At 39.2% G+C, this 18970-nt stretch overlaps 1 protein-coding gene across 2 annotated transcripts in view; it reads right to left on the bottom strand.

Annotated features, from left to right (window-relative positions):
- stk32a (serine/threonine kinase 32A) overlaps nt 1-18970 on the bottom strand; it is a 55302-nt gene that overhangs the window by 12262 nt on the left and 24070 nt on the right. For both annotated transcript variants that reach the window (XM_063894543.1, XM_063894544.1), the window contains 4 exons: nt 11062-11099; nt 5295-5384; nt 2993-3096; nt 486-602 (listed from right to left, as the gene is read on the bottom strand). In XM_063894543.1, coding sequence (XP_063750613.1) covers nt 486-602; nt 2993-3096; nt 5295-5384; nt 11062-11099 — 349 coding nt within the window. The remainder of the gene's footprint in view (nt 1-485; nt 603-2992; nt 3097-5294; nt 5385-11061; nt 11100-18970) is intronic.

Raw genomic sequence — 18970 nt, 5'->3', positions numbered from 1 at the left:
GAAGGCACATATTTCCCCTGTACACTGAAGACACCATATTCATTATGCAGGAGTGGTTGGGGAAAACATATCAACAACAAAACTGAAAGGCAGACATTTATTACAGAAAGGACGAAGAGAAACAACATTAAACAATATGTGGTAATCAAATAAACCTATTTTTTAAATAAAGCAAGCACTGTAACATAATCTCCCAAAAGGTCTGACCAAAAAGTAGGGCCAGACTCAGACGCTGCTCAGTGTTGGGTTACAGATGTCAAACAATACTTTTACAGTAAGTTTTTATGACAACATTTTCACTACCGTTGTTCTATAGATCTTATTTTAATCCAATGGTCTTTGTAAAGATTGTTTTGCTGTTTTATTGTGGTTTGTTTTGTACCTGAGTGGGGGTGAGAGGATCGGTAGAAAGTGAAAGAAAAAGAGCTCCATCTGCTCCTACTGTATATTGTGCGTTATGCATATGTGACATGCCACTTGGTTACCTTTCTGAGTAGAGACTTCATCTCCAAAGACCAGGCTGCTGGGTAGCTGGGATGGACCTTGTGAAAGGTCTGCAGGATCTCATTAGCTGGTGTACTGGATCTCATCACATATGGCCTCTGACAGGAGGGGAGGAGAGGAGACAATATGTTACAGAAAGCTTTTATTCATAGTCACGTACTGCCTTTAGGAGTTCATTTCATAAAAGTATGTGTCTCAAAGTTTGTTATAGAGTTAGCCCTATCTACACTCTGTTCCTCTTATAATGTACTCGCCCTTTGTGAAACCATTTCCTGCACTGATGAGAACACATTATAGAAGAAACAGAGAATAAAGCCCCTTTTCCAAGCACAACTTCAACTCTTTGCCTTTCATTGTGAGTGGGCTATTTGTATAAGGAAAAAAACGGTTGAAAGTTCTTAACACAAGTCCTTCTCCACTCTCGGGTCTGGGACAGAGACTCCTCTCACTCGAGTTGGAGAATGAGACTCAGCTGGGTCAGACTGGTTGGAGGTGGACAGTCCTTCCCTTCCCTTTGCCTGTGTCTCCCACATTGTTTACAATACAACCCTTAGCTTGGTTAGTTAGAGAAAGGTCCATCTTCTCAGCAGAGCATGAATGAAGTAAGATGTGGTTATTGTAGCTTAGGAGAGAAATAACATAAAGTAAAGGCTGAGGAGGGATCAAAATGTGCCTGGAGCTAGATAACAGTGAGCTAGCTCTCCATTTTCAACAGCCAAATAATTCTGCAGGCTTGTTTTTAATGCCCTGAGACTGATTTCTACTTTATAGATGACATAACATTTGTGGGAGTCAAAGAAAGGTCTCGAAAGGTGTAGAAGAAAGTCCTTAGGATACAGAGTGATGAAGTGAAAATAAATGTTGAGACGGTGAGGAGTGCAGAAAGAGGGGTGAAAGAAAGTTTATGAGAGGGAACTTTCAAACAGTGGCTAACGTCTCTGTCACTCTGGGTAATTTCCGGCTGTGTAAGTGGACACTCGGCAATCCTTTCTTGAATAAGTGAAGGTTGAAAGTGCTTGAAAAATCACAGGACGCAGCTTTCAGGTAAGAGAGAAGACTTCAGGTAAATGGTGTAGGTGTGATGCAACTTTGGGGTTACAAAGAGGACCGAACATAAGAAGTTTATAGGAAGGACTAAAGCACTAAAGCTATTTCAGTGGGAGTAAGATATAACAGAAAGGATAGAATGCATATTAGAAACAGAGACGGAAAGTCTTTGGGTAAAATAACTGTCAACGGTTTTATGGATAAGGTTGAAAGAGAGAGCACTTCGATGTCGCAAGAGAATAATTGATTTTAGGAACACTTGATGATAGCTCCAGATCAGTTTCAGGTATTCTGGGTCCTTGTCAGTGTAGACAGAGGGTACTGTAGTTTGAGTAATCACCATCCTGAAACATGAGAGCAAATTCTGGAACTGCAGTCTAAGTTGAGTCCTAAATAAACAGACTGTTGTCTAAGACTCGGCCCGGTATAGCTGAGGTATTGAGTGTAAGCATTATACCCTGTGTTTATTTTCATGACATCAGAACTTCATTTCGTTAAATGCACCAGCAATAATACTTTAAAAAAATCAATTCCAATGATGTGGCTAGTTCTATTTTCTTATTCTCCTGAATCAAATTGTCTCTCACCATGACTAAACGTTTGAACATCATCCTCCACAGCAAGGTAAGCTTGAACTTAAAATTCAATTAAAACTTCGCCCCTGCTTTATTTTGTCAAGGCTCAGGCCAATGACTCTTCTTGTGCACTATCATAGGTGTCATGTATTATTCACTGCAGTAAAGTGTGCAAGGCCATGCTGAAGTGAGATGTGATATAAACAACAGGATATTACTCTGGCCCTTTTCAGAAGTCTTTTGTGACAACGGTATCTGTTAAGTAAGTTTGGATTTTTGGGTATATTTTGTAAAGAAACCCAAGATTCAATCTCTGTGGTTTGTGTGACTTACTTAGTATTTTATGCTTCAAAATACTTTTGTTTTAAAATAAGGAAGCAGACAAAATAATCTATCCCTACCGACGTCATGGACAAAACCAGCGAGTTGGCACCCCTTTATTGTGGCCCGAGGACGCATTAACTTAGACCCTGCGTTTGAGAATGTGGCCATATGCTGCCTGGACCACCCCAAAATGTGGTCTCTTGGGTGCATTCACACTTTTACTTTGAACAAAATGCTTGTGATCTCTTCAAAAGGGATGCATGTTCAAGCCAAATCAGAACAGGGCCTCTGGGTATGTCTCTTAAGCTGCCTTCATTAACAGACTCCAACCTTGAAATTATCTAGACATTATCAGAATGTGGGAAAGCAAATTTTAAAAATAAGTTGAACACTGACGTTTAACTGGTGTAACCCAGCCAACTTCCAAGTACTAAGTCTGTGTAATCAATGGAGCCCTTGTGTGAATACAGCTGCTCATTCTGCAGAGAATTTCCAGTGGAAGTGTTGATGACGTCCATATAAAAAAAAAAGGCGTTAGTTACCTGTCCTCTTAGTAGCTCATACGCTGTGATGCCCAGCGACCACCAGTCAACCGAGAAGGAGTAGCCAGGGTGGGACCCCTCGAAGGTTTGGAACAGCTCAGGAGCTGATGGAAAAAAATATTTACCAGAACGTTAAATGAAAGTATGTGATGTGATGATACATATATTTCTTGGTGTGTGTGTTGTGATCCTTCTCTTTAGTCAAGGACAGTCCATTTTAACTATAGCCCTTTTCAGACATGGAATACATAACATAGCTGGCTACACCTCTCTTTTAAAGTACTGTCTCTTAGTAATTCAGACACAGTCCTTCTTACATAAATGTTCCATAATAACTGTATTCAGGCATACTGTAGCAGAACTGTTGCAGAAAGAGTAGAATTGTGATGGACTTTAAAACCTGCTTTGCAGTTGAAGAAGTCTTAATTAATGACCATCATTACTGCACTGGACACTCGTTCCCTCTTCTCACACTGAATGCCCTCGTGAATTTTCTCATCAGGTTTATAATCAGATGCAATTGCCACAGATTAAGGCTGAAATAATAGCTTGGGAGTTATTTGGATGTTGGAAGTGTTACAGAGATGTTACCAGGTCGAACCCAGTCAGATCATCTTTTATGTAAAAAACGATTTGGTTGTTTATTCATACACAAGACTGATGTGTAAAGTTGCTGTCTTGTTTACATAATAAGTGGCATGATTTTTTAAGCAGAATAACAAGAGCTGTACAGAATATGTAAAACCAGTTGTACGTTCAGCAAACCGCAAACTGTTACAGAATATGAAACATCTGAAATAAAAAAAACTTCTCTCTTTTTGCCTCAGGCAGGTATTGATAATCAGTATCTTATCTGAGCCATGTAGAATTATAATTTATTTTTTATGAATCATTGATGAGACCAGTTTTTCTGGGATTGACGAGCTATCAAAACCTTTAAATTGGCTAGTTATGTTTTTCCACCTCCTGAGACAATTATAATATACTATAGGGAAAAGGTGGTTCAACCGTAATCTTGTTCTAAATGGCCAAGATGAATTTTCCTCACACATCACTTCTTTCTTTATCTGTATTACACTGTCAAAAATCTTAACTGAGAGAAACATACATACACAGGAACCCACACACATACACCCTCTTCCCTGCCATCATGGCAGGTTTGCTCTGTTCCCTTGCTGAAGAGGACAAAGTTTAATTTATCTACTGAAGATACTGAACGAGTCAGGATTTTCTTCCTCCAAGTGTACCCATAAATTATCTATTGCACTACAGAGTATTTGCCTGAAATCACACGTATTTATAAAGTCATTTCCCATCATGTGCACACTCTTACTGTAACAACAGACGCACACACACACACATACACACGCACACACGTCCACACGTGCTGTCTCGCCATTCATTTCCCCCTGAAATCCTGTTAAGCTCCTATGTGATCTCTGAGGAGCTGAATCCACATCATCACTTCTGTACTTACGAATCATGAAGAGGGCGATGCAGTGTTGATGAAAATGTTGGTTTCTAAAGGCAATATACTTCATCTAAAATGTATAAACTAACCTAAGGTTTCCAACTCATGCATTCAAATCAAACAAAGATGCATATTTCTTATTTGGGAACAGAAGAAAGACACACACAATAGGGGAATGTATCAATACTATCTTTATCCAAGCTAATAATTGTAACATAAAATTCCTCCTAAGCATTACTTATTCATGAAGCTCCCTGAGCTTTCAACCTTCACTTTGTGCTTCACAACAAAGTACTACCATTTTGGTCAATAACCAGCCACTTATTTTTAGCTGTGTCTTGTTCCTGGCACTCGGGCAGCAAATATTGACAAAAGTCAAACTCTGTGAACTTGGCTTCATGGTTTTTAACGGAAAAAATATATCATGCCAAATTACTGCATTAAAAAGGAGCATTTTTCTACTTTTCTTGTTAAAGCTCAAAAGTATTTCTTATGTGTCTGTCAATCCATCATTCAAGGGTCATTATTTTTTAATGACTGTAGACAGAATCATCACATGAATCTCTGTTTCTTAGTGTTGGGCCTTATCTCTTCACAACAAGTGATGAATGAACAATGAAACGTCTCAAAACAGAGAGAGGATGCTTTCTCCAGTGAGAGGAAGCTGGGCTTAACACAGTTAGTCCCCTCGTTGTCATTGGAAACTAAAGCATGCTCTGTGGAGTTTATCTTGTTATGCTCCTAAATTTCTGTAAGCCAAAGTACATCGTTTCAAACTGTTTCCTTTAGCTTCTGTTTGATGTCCTGAGTTTCAATAATGTGTTTTCTTACCCATGTATGGCTTGGTCCCGGCAATGGACGTCGCTTTCAGGTCTTCTTTTACGATGGCTGCGATGTTGAAGTCTGTCAGATGGACGTGCCCTGTAGAACAGAGGGGGATATTACCTCAAAACGACACAGGGCGTGCTAACTAGTGTAAATCCAGCTTTATGAACACATTAGTATAAAGCCCTTAACGTTTAGGCTTTTTACTCTGCAATTAAATTCAATCCCAGTTCACACATAGCCAGACTTCCGGCTGCCTATGTGAGCGTTAGAGATGCAAAACTTCAGGATCATGGGCATTTCATATCAAAACTTGATCTATACAAATAATACTTTTGCCTAATGCTCACCTGCAATCATAACGCTTTCACACTGATATCATCAAAGGGCATCAAATGCAAATAATCTGCAGCTTTATTTATGGAATCAAATGTGTGTGTGTATGATTATATTGTGACTGAGCTGGTAGAGTGTTTGAGCGAAAAACCCTCTGTGATTTCAAAGTCAAACCATTGACCTGTGTCTCGCCGTGCTGCAATATGGTCTTCTCCATGCACACTGAGCACACATTAATGAGCTCAATGTATGTGTGTGTGGGTGTGTGTTTGAGAGAGTGTGTGTGCTTCATACTGAGTTTTTGCCGCAGAGTGATTGTCCGGATAAATGGATGCACACACATAGGCTTGACAGCCATACTGTACACATTTTTTTTTTTAAAGGCAGAATGTTTTAAACAAACAATAATAACTATGTGTGACTTTTAAGCAGAAACAAGCTGGCCACACAATCTACAGATAAGAGGAGTATACAACAAGCATCTATTCTCCCTTTCCCTCATTCAGTGGTTCGATTACTCTCCATTATCAGACCTTTTCTTTTTGTCTTTTATATTCCACCCTTTTCTCTGTTATCTTCCTGTATCTTCAGGTTTTCATTTTTGTTTCCCCTCCATACACCCTACATCTCATTCCTGTTACTTTATGCTCATGGTTCTCTACCCCTCTCCTTTACTATTTGAAATACATGCTTTACTCAAGTGCCGTGTTGTACTGTATGGGTGTAGCTGTAGAGTGAGAAGGGGAGGTGCTTTGATGATGTAAAAGGACCTTTGTTAATGCAGCCTGATGTGTGACAAAGGTGCAGCAGGGCTGAAACGTCTGACTAAGTTAAGCTTGAGTAAAAGAAGAGCTTCTTTTATGTTTTCATATTCAATAATGTCTCCTGTCTCTGTTGCATACTTATCATCCTTTTTTTTCTAAGCATTTGCAGCAGACATATTTAGGACAGGAGTTTTACACGCCAGCAGGAGGAAATCGGAAACCATCATCACAAATGTAGACTGCTGGGCCAGGAGTATCACAAAGTAAAATAAAATGCTCTTTATCAAAGTGTGACTCAATTCAAATCTCTTTGGTCCAATCAGGTGTAAGGAGACATCTGGTGATCAATAGAGGCGTTCAGACTCCTGGGTTTTCACTTGAATAATTAATTGGTCATTTTTCAATAGTAAGAATTCGAGTTAAGTGTATTTGTAGTGTAGTTTGTTTAGAGACGGGGCAGATATGGTTGTAAGCTAACAGGCCACACACATTGCGAGTCAGGGGGATGGAATTAGTAAGAGAGAGATTAAGAGATGAGCTATGACACAGTTTTCAAATCTGCATTATGGAAAACATCACAGTGGCGTTCTCAGAATACTTGTCGGCTACAGTAAATGGCTGTATAGACATTGCTTCCTGACTGGTGGGACCCATTGTCAGTGAATCAAAGTGGATGACAGGGAAAGTTCTTTGATTTCAAAGAACCCATTCTCACTCTGCGACTAGCTGCCACTATCAGCCTTTGTGACATAAAATGTTTAAGTTAAGGCTATGTAGGCTGCTTCTGCTGTTTTTGTTTTTTTGTCTTGTACCTGTTACCGTTTAGGATATAAATATTATTTTGGGTCAAAGCGGTTTTTTAGAGGGCCTGAATATGACTGAATTATCTGATGTTGCATTAATATTAATGATTTTTAAGCCTTAATTACATTATTTTTTAGTATTTTTTTATTGTAAGCTTCTATTTCACTCTTTTTAGGGAGACCATTCACTATGCATGTGCTCTAAATGAAAGCAACAAATTCAAATGTGTCAAATAACACATGTAGGTCAGAGTGGTACTATTCTCTTAGATTAACAAAATTATTTAAAACCTTTAGTCTGCAAATGAGATTAACCCCTGCTTGTCTCGAGTCAAACTGTTCCCTGCCTGTGAGATTTGAAATGTGTGACGGCTGGCACAGCAGGTTCCCTGATGACTGAGTTATCTAATGTGTTTTACTGGGATTACCTACACAACTGTGGGGGGTTTGATCCTTAGGTTATGTCATGCTACTGCATGTCTCTTCTATTTTTAATTCTCTTGTCACTGCCTCAAAACACCCCCACCACTCAGGACAAATGTTTCATGAAGCAGGACTAATGAAGCCACAGAACTCTCCAATGCATTGTCAACACCATGATCCATGATAGCCTGCAGGCATGAATTGTTCCTATGAATTTCCAATAGGATTTTACAGATTTTAAAAATAATCTATACTCTTTATTTAATACTTTTCCCATGTGTGTGTATGAGCCAAACATACTGCAGTTTATCAGTTAGAGAGTGAAGGACAGAGCTGTGGTTTTCCTTACAATATCGACTTAATGTACTGCTTGCTTTTAAAGCATGCATTCAGGCACACAGTGGATAACTTAGCCAACGGCCCTCTTGGAGCTTCTCTCAGCAATGTGGGGCTATAACATTTAACAAAGCAACGTTGCGTGAGTAAATTGTTTTTGTCTCCATAAAGCAGCTCCCAGAGGAACGGATCAATTCCAGGTTGCGAAATTGACATGGTTTGCAAAAGCAACCTCCCTCCACCTTCCTCCCCCCATTGTTTTTAAATGGTGAGGTAAACTAAATATCTGCATGGGAAAACAGAGTGTGAGTAGAATGCACGAGGAGGAAAGATCAGTTTGTTGAGTTTGCAAGGACACACACACACACATACATAGAGAGAGAGAGAGAGAGAGAGAGAGAGAGAGAGAGAGAGAGAGAGAGAGAGAGAGAGAGAGAGAGAGAGAGAGAGAGAGAGAGAGAGAGAAAGCTTAGCTGAGCGTCTGTGGAAATCAGGATGAGACTGACAAGGCTGCCTTTCTCCATCTTCTCCCTCTTTATCGTTCATATCTCATTCTCTCTGTGTCTACCCTGTTCTCCTTCCTTTGTCAAATCTGTATTTTCCTGAAATGTTTGCTCATCACTTTCCTCTTTCTTGTCATGTCCTCGTGGCCCTCCCTGTTTTTCTCGCTCTGTCTCACATCTCAGCCCTCTCTTCCTCTCTGTCCGTCTGTCTCACTTTTGTCTGCTTCCAGTTTGTAGCGACAGCAGGGCTGCCATCCCACGTATCCCCTGAGCAGCTGCCCAGTAACCTCCAAGATCTCAGGACTTTAGTGAGTGCCTTTGCCTGTGTTTGTGTGTATGTAAAACATTTCTGAAAACTTTTGGTCTTGAGTTGTTCTTTCAAGGTCAGGCCAAAACAGTTCTAACATCAAATATCTGAATGCTAAATATCACAACATTGCATATGCATTAGAATTTCATCAGCTCATAAATGATGTACTACACACCGTGATCATGTTGCAACATTTTCAGGAAAGGGCGGAGCACAACCTAGACTCTCTGTAAATATAGATTTGAGACCTTTTCTGTAATACTCAGGTCTCTCAGGCCTTTTGACAAACCTCTTTAATTCTTCATTTCAACGCCAGAAGAGCACAGCTGTTGTTCAGGTGCTGTAGCACATCCTTCTAGTTTAATGTGCACCTTTTCAAGTGAATTCTCAAAGGGTCTTTCACTTCTAATGTCAGTATAAAGCAGATGGACAATTAATTTAAGGTTTACAATAGGACTTTACTTCTTTAATCTGACACCCTAATTGCATGGACAAGGGTCATGACATGATTCAATGAGTCCATTATAAAGTTAATGAAATACCGTATATGTAAACATAAATTGCTGAGTCACTGTTCAACCATCCGGTAAATGAAAGCGGTCATTTCCACCTTTCAACTCCAGTGAAGGTCCATACACTCAGTTACAGGTTCAGAAAACCTTTGCATGTCTTCATTTTTTAGATTTGTTGCTATCTGGTTCTGACTGGATTCAGTTTTTTAAGAGAAAAGAGGGCTTAGAACCTATCTTATCTTGGCAGAGAGGGTATAACAGGGCTATTGGAAGTGTGCTGTCAAGCTGACACTATACTTTATTAGATGGAGTCGGCTTCCTGGTGCCAGTGCAGTAATAAAGTACCTACTTGCAATACAACAGATGGTCCAGGAGTGTTTTTATCCATCGTAGCCCGACTGATTATCATGAATATCAGGCAATGGTTTTTCATATGTAAGAACTTGGTTAATTCTGTTCCTGGTAAGGTACAGGAACAGTTGGCCTTTTTGTGGAATAAGGTTTCTGCTTTCTAGCAAAGAGTTACATGATAAGGTTAACCACCAGTCTCGTAACTACCGTTGAAAAATGACCAGAAACACAGGGGCATTTATATTTCAAATCCACCTACCAGCACCTATAAAGCTCACTAAGCTGGTAACAGTTTTGCCACGGTATGGCGTTTCTACGTAAAAAAGTTGGAATATAGCCATTTTTACGATATGACCGTGAACAATGTAATATACATACCCCTGTATGCCAGATATTTCCTATGGTCGGCAACTTCCTAGAGTGTTTTGGTCCCTGTGAGGTTGCCAGGCAGTCAGCTTAGAGTGCGTTTAAACAAGAAATGTGTATATGTATATATATATATATATAAAATGAAATATATATACAGTATATATATATATAAAGAAATATATACATATATATTTTAATATTTATATATTTACATTTTTTAATCTTCTGGTTTTTGGGAAACAGTATATCCATCCCTCTGTCTGTACACACTAACTGAAAGATTGACAATAAAGTTGACTTTGACTTCGAAATGTGTGAAGGTCCTCCTTCCAAGCAAAGCCATAAAGATAGTTTCTTTAGTGCTTAAAACACTTTATTGATCATAAATATTTTTCCGCCATGTGCATACTGTACCATCATACTAGGATCCCTGTGTTGATCATAACATAACGTTGTTGGTCATTTTATGTGTGTTAATGTGCATTTGTCTACTGGTTTGAGAGTAGAACTGACATGAAAGCCTCTGATGAGACCTAATCAATCATTCAGAGCATGATTTTTACTCACAGCAGAGAAGCAGACATCATTTATATCATGCCGTCCTTCTCACATCCCGGTACATCACTCTGTTTCATTTCATCCAATTTTTCAGTGGGAAAGAACACCATGTAAATGTCACAGTGCTTCAACCCAATGCAGACTGGCAGTGTGGGCAGAAAAAACAGTTCACTTCTTTCGAATGTTGCAATTCTTCAAATATTCTATTGAATAAGGTATTTTTATGCTGCAAAGCCTATCTGTGTAACCTGCCTCTGAGTATTGCATCTCCTTTTTGATGTGTGCAGAAGTGATGCAAGGGGTTAGAGGTTCAATAAAATCCTTAGTCAGGAGATGTTCATTCTTGAATTTAGAAAGCAAGTCTGGTCTCTATGTGTGTCAGTCAAATTGTATCACCATATATCAACGGTGACCAAAACTCAAACCAATCTCGTTGTCACAGTCTTTAAGTTCAAACCCTGATCTCCAAATGAATGAATTGAAAATACAATTATAAAAGGGATCTTACCATGTTCATCCAAGAGTATGTTGTCAGGTTTGATGTCTCTGAAAGGGAAAACACAAACAGTACAGTTGTATTAGTATGGTTCTCAGTATATTTGTTTTTTTATGTGGAACGTAAGACCCGACTCAGATTGTATTTGTCATTACTAAGCAGATATTTGAAATTCTTATTCATATTGTTTGGAGATCAGGCGGTATTTGGATTCGCAAATATGGCTTGTAGAGTCAGTGCCAGAGTCTCAAGGCAACAGCAGTTCAAATATGTAAAGTGAGAATATGAAAAAGCCAGGCTCATTAGTTAATAATACCCTTAATACCTAAGCGTTCTTGATATGTATCACGCTTAAACCATGGTAATTCAATGCCAAGAAGCCCAGTGTGGTCTTTAAAGCTTTTTCTCATGACTCAAAATGGATTATAAACTATTGAGTATGAGGTAACAGTACAATGCTGTGCCTGTGGGTGTGAAAGATTGGTTATATTCTTTACATAATTACATTGTAAACCAGCCCTACTAGTTAAAGTAGGTAGAAAATGCAAGGTTTCAGTTCCCTAAATAGAAACATGACATGGCACATCATAAAACATTCATATAAGTTGTTTTTTGGATAATTTCAATGAACTGACAAACAGCCTGCTTATTTGTTTAAGTATGCAAATGTGTAGGGACACCATAAGACAGTCAGAGAAATTATTTAACACAGCGACTAAATTTATGAAAATCCTGCCAGTGGTATCAGACTGAAATGACGGCATTAGTAACACAAGTCTCATCAGATCATCACACATTTGGTGCCTTGAGATTCACTATGGAAAATGTGCTTTAGAGAAGATCCTTCATTTTGGCTTGTTGTAAAATCTATAATGAGCAGCACATATTGTTTCAGCCCAGCACTTGCCTCATTCCACCTGTGACTAAAACCCTGTGGGTGGTACTTCATGTCTCATTTACCGCTGATGACGCTTGAGTTTCTCTAGGTGGCACCCTCATCTTTGTCTGTCCTTCCAGTGAGGTTATACATTGCTCATATCAGTTTCCTAGTTCGTCTTCTTCTTAACAAACCACTTTTTTTTTACTGCTGAAGTAAACAAAACTCCTCTTCTGTGTCAAAGTAATACCGAAAGAACTATAGGACGTGCTCAGATCATCAAATTCAAAAGCTTCCCGGAGGTGAATGTACAAGTAGGCTGACTCATTTTTGTGATGAGTCATTTCACTTCAGGAAAACACAATAATGACATAATACTGTAGATCGAACCATTAAATGGCACCCTGCTACACTACTTCACCAGGTGGGGAAAACAAATGGCAAAAGAGATGGGACAGCAGGTTAAGCTGTGGGAGTGGATGAGAAACATGAGAAGAGGAACAGGTGTAGTCTGAAGCTCTTACTGTGGGCACAGCTTCTGCGTCACCTTTTTTTTTTTCCTCAGTTTTTCAACAGATGTTTTGTCTGCTTCTATCTTCTTTCTTTTGATTTTTACACAGAAAATCCAAATGGCATCCGGATCAAATCATTCACTCGAAGTTGTTTTAGAAACCTAATCTTTCTTTTAGAAGCAGAAAACTAGCTAAAAATATGTATTTGCTCTGGCTTTAAGACTTCAGTTACTACTTACTTGTTCCTTTACATTTACACGTTCTTTTTTGAAATTGTCTTAGCCCATATCGTGTTTAATTTACTGCTTGGTCTTTCCTTTTTACATCCAGCTTCTTCTGGACATCTTTTTGTTTTTGTTATGAAGACACATTTGTTGATTGTTCTTCAATTCTCTCCTTTCTAAATCCTTCTATCTTCTCATAAAATGTGTGCACTAGGGATAGTATATTGATTAATCTGCTCTGTAGCCGAACCATAAAAGTGAAATAAAAGAGACAATATATTTGCTCAAAGCAACACATACTGTTGATTCCCAAATTGTTACAAAGTGTCATAAAGGCATAAAATTCAGAACTCAGTGACACCCCTCCTGGCTGTTCATTTCTAATTCAAAGCTAAATTATTCTCTTCTTTCTTCTCATTTTCACTGATCTTTATCTGTCCTTGAGAGGTTCTCTTTCTTTTATGACCTAACACAGTCTCTTCCACTCAGATTTTTTCTTGTAACATATGCACTAGCAGTCATTTTCATATTCCACCAATTTAGTCTCCACCACTGCCCACTGATATATTAACACAGACATGCCTGCACCACAAAAATACACTTTTAGAGACTGTCAGACTGATATTTATTATATTGTCTAAGATTTGTATTTAAAAGTTTTCATCCGCCAGTATTGGAAAGGCACAGCATGTTCTTTGCTTTTCTTTGTTCTAGCTTCTCTGGAATGTAACCCCACAGCTCTAAAGATGATTTGAACTGTTGACATAATATTTAACATTCAGAGCCCCTCTCAGTTGTCCCACCTTTCATGATGCATAAAATTGACATCAACATTAATGAATGAAGACCGTTTAAAAGTACCTATTGTTAATACATAAGCAGTTCCAAGATTGTGTTTAAAATATGACTGAAATTGTAAACAGGCCAGCGGGGGATTTCAGTAAGTTACTGAGAACAAAATAAACATAATGCAGATAAAAAGCTAACAAAATGGGCATTTAATAGTATTCATTAACATGCAAAACATACAATCATTATGGTCTCCTTGAGTCAGACATCATTAGTTGTACTTGGCTGATCATCATTAAAAACTACCAAACAATTAAGACTTGTCCAAACTAATTTTTATTGCCTGTCCGCTGTTTGAAACAGAGAATGAATAAGTGAAAAATATATATATTTTTAAACTAGCCCTACCTGCAGTGTTTGGGTATTTCTTTGTGCATCCCCAGTGATATACAGTAGGAGTCTCCTCTAATTGAGTCCACGCGCTGTCGGAGCCCAGCAGCATTTTGCATATCAAAGGGCCAACCTGCGTTTTGCGTGTCTCTGTGTGTGCACAGGTGTGTTTCTGCAACACACTCATGGAGACAACCTGTAGCATGAAGCTCGGCTCTGGGCAGCTTTGGCGGGTTGAATGCGCGGGGGCCCAGGTGGTGGTGAGAAAGGTCGACCATGTAACCCTTAATTAGCTGACATTTGCGTCAAAGGCTGGCACTAGGGGAGAGAGGAGGGGCACGTGTCACGGCTAAAAAAGCAGAACAAGGAAGCAGCTTTTCTAGCTAAAGGCCATGCTGCCATTGTCAAGCCACAGGACAAGGCGGAGACAACTGGCTAAAGAGATAAAGCAAAGCAGCAGTCCTCATTAGGAGGTGGTGAGTTGTAAAAAGCCAAGCTGCTGAGGTAGAGGTGATGATGATAACCACCACTGACCAGGTCTCCTGACAGTAGAGATTAAAAAGCAAAACTCTTCTTACCCTTTTTGTTAAAAATGCTGTCATGGGTATAACCATACCATTTTGAAACACTAGCTTACACCGCCAAGGGTGAGACAGATGGAACATGTCACGGTAGCAGATGTGTCTGTGTGCAAGACATCTGGATTTGCATTAAAAATGTGGTGTAGTTCAACACTGTCAGCTACATCTCTTCATCACATAATCATGACCTCCTGGTGTCTTCAGATTAACACTTAAGACTGGGAAAGTGACAGTGCAGTAAATTTCAATTTTATATTTTATATTTCTGCGTGTGTGTGGCTCTATTGTTTGTACTAAAACTTTACACTTTCAAAATCTATTGAGATTCTAGGAAATGCCGATTGATCAACATCACGTCAGCCTCTCTTTAGGGCTAGTTGCATAAGCCTCCTACAGCTTTCTAAACAAATATGGCTTTTAAATGAAATGTTTCGCTTGTCTCTGAGTAAACACAGAATAAAGCCGCCTGAAATGACGATTATTGGCAAACTACAAAGGGATGAAGAAAATGTAACAAGATGCAAAACCTGAAAATGAGATTTATTAAAAACATCAAAATATAAAAACAAATGAATAGTCTCAGAATACTTGGATTTAAAATTGGTAGTGATTTTCAATAAAAAAGTCAATATTTTACAATCCTTAAATGAAGACTTATGTGGTTTATTCTTACAGTCACAATCGATATTAGGTTTCTCAGTTGCATTCAGTTTAATGATCCATGAATTAAATTATATTTTCCTCTCCATAGAAGGTAATTATCCAGCGAAATAAGTCTTTCTATCAAAAAATAAAGACCTAGTGAGAAGTATACAGGCAGCTCTGTAATGATGATGTCTAGCTAATATGTTTTTTTTCTCCAAAAGTCAGAAGTCGTGCAGTCATTTCATGATTCATAAATAAACACTAGAAACACTTTTGAGAAGGTTTCTTAGAAAGGAATTGATTGATTTTCCCCTTGATAGAATGAAGTTGTTTACATGCAGCGTGTTTTGGAAATATACTTTCTTTACTAAAGCGAAGACTTGAGAACAGTACTTAAAGTTATCACCTGCTCATTTCAGCTGGCAGTCCTGCCTTGTGTTTATCAGCCAGTGTAAGTGCTCTGCAGCTTCTATTAGTGAGAGAAACAGATGGGTGTGTTGCTGCCCCGGTCACACGGTGCCGTTTGGAGACGGCTTGCTTGGCGAGGTGACACCTCAACCATCTGCAAGCATTTACCACTTGGAAAGGGGTGCTTTCAGAGGTGACACAACAAAAAGGCGTCTAGATAACACTGTCACACACTTGTAGGAGATGAAATGTGATGGAAAAAACTACTTGGGGAGATACTTAAATTCAGCTTCTAAACTGAGATCCTGCACCGGGTACTGACAACCACCAAATCATGACAGCAATTTGTATTCTGTCACTGCCATGCTACATGAAATTGTTCCACTTTTATGTGCACATCTTGATCTTGAGATTTTCTGAATATAAGACATTACATCTCGAAATAAAGAGAAACTGTTATAATTTACACCGCTCTTTACATTGGAATTGACAACTGCATATGAATCACTTGCCGAGAAAAATAGAAGAAAAACAGGAAATAAAAAGGTATAAAATATATGAAGATAAATGGAAATGACTAACATTTTATGTCTATGGCCAAACTGAGAGGGAACAGGTAGACTGAGTAAGTAGTGTAGACAGCTTTACTGTACATTTATTGAGTAAGAGTTAAAAAGATATGGGATTACATTAGGAGCTAATGGCAGTAGAATGAACATTTAATAGACAACAGTGCTTAATACCTTTCTGTACTGATGAACTGAGACAATCAAGTGGAGAGTCAATGAGACAAATTAGATGAAAAGTTAAGAGGGGTGAGATATAGAGTGCTGAGGCAAATTAAAAGAAAGAGCAAGAGACTTCAAAAAGCAAACTGACCAGAAGGTATAATGTGAGCAAAACAGAAAAGCAAGTGTCGCAGGTAAACATTTTGAGCTGTTCTGAGTGAGACGAAAGGCCAGTAGAGCTTGATGCAAGCTGATCCCCTCGGCTTTTCTCTCGGTTGACTGACCCTACAAGCTATTAGCAAGATCTAATGGCCTCATTACAGCCTTCTATGAGAGGTGCAGGAGTAACTGAAGCCTGTACCTGGTCATATGATACAGCACTGATACTGGAGCAGGCCAAAACACCTGAGCACGGAGGCTTATACACACCGGTCATGCAACCGCACACTGAGATATGAAGGAAGCGCACGCACACGCACGCACGCACGCACGCACGCACGCACGCACGCACGCACGCACGCACGCACGCACACACACACACACACACACACACACACACACACACACACACACACACACACGTAAAGTAACTAAGTTCTGATAACAATCTAATAAAACAAATATTTAAACTAGATTACAGATTTGAGAAGACATTGGATATTGGCTTTTGTTACTGGATAATAGAGCTGCAGCCTTTTATTTCATCAATCCATCATTGCTGAATGTTTTCTATTCATCAAATAATTGTTTTGTGTAATATTTTCTCTAGACCACTTAACCGTTTAAAACCCAGAAAAGAAATCAAAAAATGATTAAAAATATATATATATTCCCATTAGAAAGCATGTTTGTGACTTTAACAATGAATCAGCTATCAAAATGCATCTAGAAGAGGACACTTTCATTTATTGAATAATTCTTCTAGCTTATCTTTTGTTTAAGCCATGTGCGACGGACACATTTCAAACTGTACCAAAATAACTACGGTTTGTTGCAGAGCTCCTTGTTACATTACTTCTGCCATTTTTCTGTTTCTGTCTTGGGGCAAAATGAAATATTAACAGATTGTTCTCAGCCATTGTAAAATAAAAAATGTAGTGGATTTTCACTTTGTTTAATTATTGCTTTTATAGCTATAGTTGTTTTCTGTCCGTAGATTGCGGGCAGTTTAATCAGAAACTCTGTTATTGCTCTGCTGCTTTAGTAGCTCTCTTCTCCACTCCACAATAAAAATGGAGAGCTGTTTGAAATTGTGCCTCTCCCTCTTGGTAACAAAGGAGAGTGGAGGAGCTCTGGAAGCCCTAGAAAGCCCACAGCAGCTACATAACGGACTCAAAACAAACAATACACACATACAGTAAACACACACACACAAACGCAGCATCTCATAGTTTGGCATAGAAATACACACTCACAGATAAACACAGTTACAGAATCCCTCAGTTCTAAGTACCCACACCCACCAGCCATTGAAGAGCGAGTCAGACCGCCGCTGCCTTTGAACGTGAATTGAAAACTCAACTAGACCCACAGAGGGTAACCGTTGCACGTCCCGCTTAGCCTTTCTTCTCGCTGTTAAAGAAAAGCAGCTCTGACAAGAGTGAGAACAACACAGGTGTACGCATGCATGTTTGTCACAGTGTTCACAAACTTAGGTAAATATTCTGCGTGTGCGTGAATGTCAGTAGCAACTCCTGAACTGAGAGATGTTCATCCCTTATTCATTAACATATACTGAGTGTGTCTGGTTGACGAAAGTCGGCCTTGACAAGTCCCCAGTCTAATTTGGAGCTGATTTTTTGAGAGGCGGGAGAGCGCCGAGCAGACACTGAAAGCAGCCAGTCGGCGCTAAAAAGCCAAGGCCAAAACTTACATCACAATTACCAGTGATGAATAATTCACAGAGTCAGAAACACTCAGGGAGTGTTACAAAGAATGTCAGCTCTCTCCTCTCTCTTTGACTCGGTATCTCTGATGGTAGATCCTCCTGTCTGTCTGCATGTCTGTCTTTCTGACTGCTGGGATACATTGATTGTAGCCAAAAAACCCTCTCCTTCTTTCTCCCGCAGGCAGACACGTGACTTAGATACACAATCAGGCAATTAGCAATCTTTTTGTTACAGACTAGCTAGTAAACATTTTCCCTATGTTCAGTACTCAGACGTCCTCCCATCACTAATGTGCTGGGGTGAGCCGGGGGAGATTGTTCACAACGATAATGCTCAATTCACCATTTTGTTGTGGAAATCAGTCAGCTGGCATCGCTTTAATCTGCATGTATGAAATATAAGTGTATGAATTCTCTCTACTCTCCCTCCCTCATTTCATCTTTTTCTTCTTGTGCTTGGAAATAAAACATTAACACACTCCATGAATAAAGAATACTTCACTTGAAGACATGACAAATGCTTGCCTTTCCCAGCAGCTGATGGAGAGGAAGAGTAATGACTGAGTCTGCCTCCATGCAATCTGCAGTGTTGTATATTATCTTTTCATTTTAAGGACCATCCATGACAAGACCCGCTGAGACTAATTTTTGTTTCTCTTTCACCTTCAATTATCCTGATAGGTGAATTAAGAATATATTCCCTTTTGGCTGCTTGGCAAAAGGCCTCTAGAGGAGAAGGGGGATGGAGGAGCAAATAAATTATTTGAAGCACAGCTACGCTTTGTGCCACTCCCTCAGACACAAAGAAATATCCTGCACAAACGAGACTAAGAAAGGAGAGAGAGTAGAGCATTGTAAAGAAAGAGTTTACTGTACGTA

Source organism: Eleginops maclovinus, chromosome 11 (genome assembly GCF_036324505.1).
Source record: "Eleginops maclovinus isolate JMC-PN-2008 ecotype Puerto Natales chromosome 11, JC_Emac_rtc_rv5, whole genome shotgun sequence".
Classification (NCBI taxonomy): domain Eukaryota; kingdom Metazoa; phylum Chordata; class Actinopteri; order Perciformes; family Eleginopidae; genus Eleginops; species Eleginops maclovinus.
The sequence above is the reverse complement of the archived record's forward strand: the minus strand, read 5'-3'. Positions and strand labels throughout refer to the sequence as shown.